The following is a 3,886-nucleotide window of genomic DNA, read 5'->3' as shown; positions in this document are numbered from 1 at the left end:
TAAAATAATTCTTGATCATATTTAACATCGGAGAATCACTGACATAATTTAGAGTAGCCTACTTCGAAAACGAAACTATTTAAATCTGTATAAAGGAAAGACAAAATAAACCACAACAAGAAAAAATCTGTATTTTTCTTGTAATCAAGAACATTTCTTTTGACAAAATAGGGCTGGGTTGGAAAATATGTGACATCATTATGTTTTTTTTTATTTAATCAATGTTGATTATGAAAGTGAGCATGCAGTGAGCATGCAGCATGAGAAAGATATGATACATCATGAGATGTGCAATATGTCTGGAGACATGGGTAAAACATTTTGACCACTTCATTAAGTTTTGTTTTGTAGTCTCTTTTTTAAAAGATTTTCGTTTTGTATGAATTGTATCTTAATTTTGATGTTTTATCAACCAATTGCCTGTGTTTAATAAATAACAAGCAAATATATAGCAGACAATGTAATAAGGCGCCGACACGATCAGTTGCATTGCATGTGAACTGGAGGGCGCCGAAACTCAGCTTGTGCCTCACAGATTTGAGAAATATAGGCTATCTATTATAGAAAGTTTGAAATGTCTACTTTTAAACGAAAATATTCAAAACTAAAATAAATAGGCTAGCCTTCTCTCTGAATATGTAATCATATGAAATGTGCGTTTCTCTCTGGCGTTCATGGCGAGACCACATCGTCAACTTCATCTTTGCTGCGACACAGAAAACACCAGTTTATTAATAAATAATTAAATGTCTCCTTGTGGTCTGCGCTTGAGTGCGGCTATATTACGTAAACGTTCATCTATCGGGTATATAGCCTAAGTAATGCAATTAATATAAAGGGGCGATTTGTCCACGAATGGCTTGAATGAACAATTAGTTGACTTTAGTCGGAGGCAGCCCTTATTCCAAATATTTGCAGGCCATTCTGGGTTGAGCCAGCGACCCTGAGTGGAATGAGCAAGCGGAATATTCAGAATGCGCTCTCCGCTCACATGCTCTGATCGGAACAAAGACGAACCAATGTCTGCTGAACTTGCGCAGAACAAAGACAGTTTAGACATAACCAGCTTTTTAAAATTAACTTTTTAAAACTAATATTTAGACTATTTTAACACAAATTATGAGCTTACTGCCGATTTTTTTTTTTATAATTCTTGACAAAATTAGAATATATTAAAAAAATTTTTTTTTGGGATTGGCCTGTTGAAAAGTCGGTGGGCCAAAAGGGGGGGGGGGGGGGCTCACACATAGATCAGCCTAGGGGCCCCTGACAACCTTAATCCGCCCCTGCCTGTAGCGATACCAGTAGAATATCTCACGGTTCTCAACCAATCAGATTTGAAAACCAGTACAAACTGTTTTATAAATGTTTATATTTCACTTTAAAACTGACAGATTTTGAAAGCTGAGACAGTTTTATATTAAAAGTATCAAAATGACAAAGCTTATTGCTATTATTGGGTGGCTGGCGCACTACAAATAGGCCTAATGAATGCAGTCGAAATATTATTTTCAAGCATACTGCATATGATGTCTGCTAGTAATCCCACATATATTCAAATACATTCCGGTGTCCTGGCAACCTCTCCCGGTGCTTCTAATCTGGGCCATTTGCATGCGCAGGCTATACTCTCAAAATTTTATAACTTTATTTGCTACAATTTAATTATCTTAATTTAAATTTTATTTTCAAATTATTTCAACATTATTCTCAAAACATTTAGACTTTTTCTTAAAACATTTGGACTTTATTCTCGTTCAACTTTATTGTAGAAATATTTCAACGTTATTTTCGTTAGACTTTATTCGTGAAACATTTCAACTTTATTCTCAAAATATTTCAACTTTATTCTCATAATTTCGTCTTTAAAATCGTAATATTTTGAGAATAAAGTGAAAACATACTGTAAATATAATAATCTTGTAATGTTAGATTTTTTTTTTTTTTTACGTGGCACTAAAACGCCGTAGTAGTAGTATTTAATAATAGTATTTAGTATTGGGAAATGTTATGTGTTCGTGATGGTGATTAGTTTCATTTTTCCACGTTTAGATGGCAACAAGACACTAATTTTATGAATGACTCCGCAGTAAAGACTTTTATATTGAAATAGACTAAACATTGTTGTAAACAAGGAAGTTATGTTTACTTTCAACAACACCTTGTAAGACGCAGCCAACGAATGCACTGAGCAGCTCTGTCATCAGAAATCACCTTTAACAGGATAGTACTACAAAGATATCGCTTTCCTCAGCGGTCATTTAAACTGATGTTTTATTGTGAATATGAGATTGAGCTGAAGAATGAATGCTGTATCAAATGCAAGTAATCACACTCCCTCAATCCTTCGCTCTCTCATTATACTCAATATAATACAGTGAGCTTTTATTACAGTAATACAATAAGCTTTGAATGAAGCAACTCAACATTCTTACAATGCAAGTCTGTACTGTCACTGTTTTGATCATTTTAATGCATCTGTTCTGAAATGAACATCCCTATTTTTATTTATCCACTCAGATATAAAGTTTTTAAATTAGAAATATTAAGGATCATATATGTTTATTAAAGTCTGTATTGTTTGTATGCTGAAATCAAATTGCCTTTGATAACTCAGGCCCAGATCTGCATTTAGGCTAACAGGGCTCAACATCCTTTGTTCTATGCACAGTACTTCTAGTAAGCTGTAATGATCTTTGTTTTGCTGTCAGTAGTTGATGAAATAAAACGCAGGTGAAGGAACAGGTCAGGGACAGCCAGCCAGCAGGCTTCGGTCCCCTGGGCGGCACTGGGGCGAAAGGATGCATCTGGGTGCATTGATTATCTGTCAACTGCTCCTGATAGGATCTGAGCGGGCCAGTGTTGGGGTATTAAGTGATCTGAAGTATTCAATAAATATTGATAATGAAGGCCTGTTAGTGAGGCTCCAGGGTTTTTGTTTCAGGCCCAGGAGAGGCATTGCTTGCTGCGGTCCCACAAGGCGGTGTGTATTTGTGCGTGTACTGTAAGTATGCAAGAGTAAAAGATGTTTACTTAGTTTGAGACCTTTGGTGAAAACCTGAACACATAATACCTTTTTTTTTTGTGCCATCCCACTGTATTGGTTACTGGACTTGACGCAAACATCATTTAAAGACCCTCACTTCTATTTTGGAGTAATGCTTCCATCTAAAAGCTCTGTTTTGAAAACATGCCTTATCTGCTTCACAGTCATTTAGCATTGTATTGAGTTTAGTGGCTTTTAAGGCTCCAGGCCTCCTTCTCCTCGATTTAATTTGTTGTCTTGAAAATGACCAAGTCTCTGTTTATTGGATTGGTGGGGCTGCAAGGTACCGTACCACTGCACTTATTCCCTTAACTTTGGGCCGGTCGCTGCACTGCCATTGTTTGCCTCCCCTGTGTTTTCTTTATCACCTTGTCGCAAATAGTCAGTGTTAAATCATTAAACACTCTCTCTCTTTTTTTTTCTTTCTCTCCTTTGCAGAAACTTGTCCGGGAACCCTCTGACAACTCTCTCATGGCAACTCTTTCAGAATCTCCAACTTTTCGAGCTGTAAGTTAAATGTGTTTTTCTTTCTTTCTTTACATTCTCAAGCCTCCATTGATTTTTTTTTTTTTTTTTTCGCTGTGGTTAACTGGTGGATGGACACCCTGCAGGGTTGAATTTCATATCTAACACCATAAGCGAACATAAGCCTTGGTTGTGACACATTAAATGGTCTTTTATTGGGTTGTTATTGTTTTAAGCCAATCCTGATCAGCGTATTACTTGTCACTTTTGTTTTTTAGATTTTCTGCTGGCACCAAGGTTACACTGTCCATCTCAAATGTGTCTTAAATGGCATTCACATACTTTTTCTGATCAGATAGCAAAACATGAAGCTCT

The 3,886-nt window shown here is 36.2% G+C and overlaps 1 protein-coding gene across 1 annotated transcript in view; it reads left to right on the top strand.

Moving 5' to 3' along the window:
• Positions 1 to 3,568, top strand: part of LOC141301258 (NT-3 growth factor receptor-like) — a 110,592-nt gene extending 107,024 nt beyond the window's left edge. Inside the window, exon 4 of the mRNA XM_073831514.1 lies at positions 3,485 to 3,568. Within this exon, the coding sequence (XP_073687615.1) occupies positions 3,485 to 3,557 (73 nt within the window). The 3' untranslated portion in view covers positions 3,558 to 3,568. The remainder of the gene's footprint in view (positions 1 to 3,484) is intronic.
• The last annotated feature ends 318 nt before the right edge of the window (positions 3,569 to 3,886 follow it).

Source organism: Garra rufa, chromosome 25, assembly GCF_049309525.1.
Source record: "Garra rufa chromosome 25, GarRuf1.0, whole genome shotgun sequence".
NCBI classification, from domain to species: Eukaryota; Metazoa; Chordata; class Actinopteri; order Cypriniformes; family Cyprinidae; genus Garra; species Garra rufa.
The sequence above is the reverse complement of the archived record's forward strand: the minus strand, read 5'-3'. Positions and strand labels throughout refer to the sequence as shown.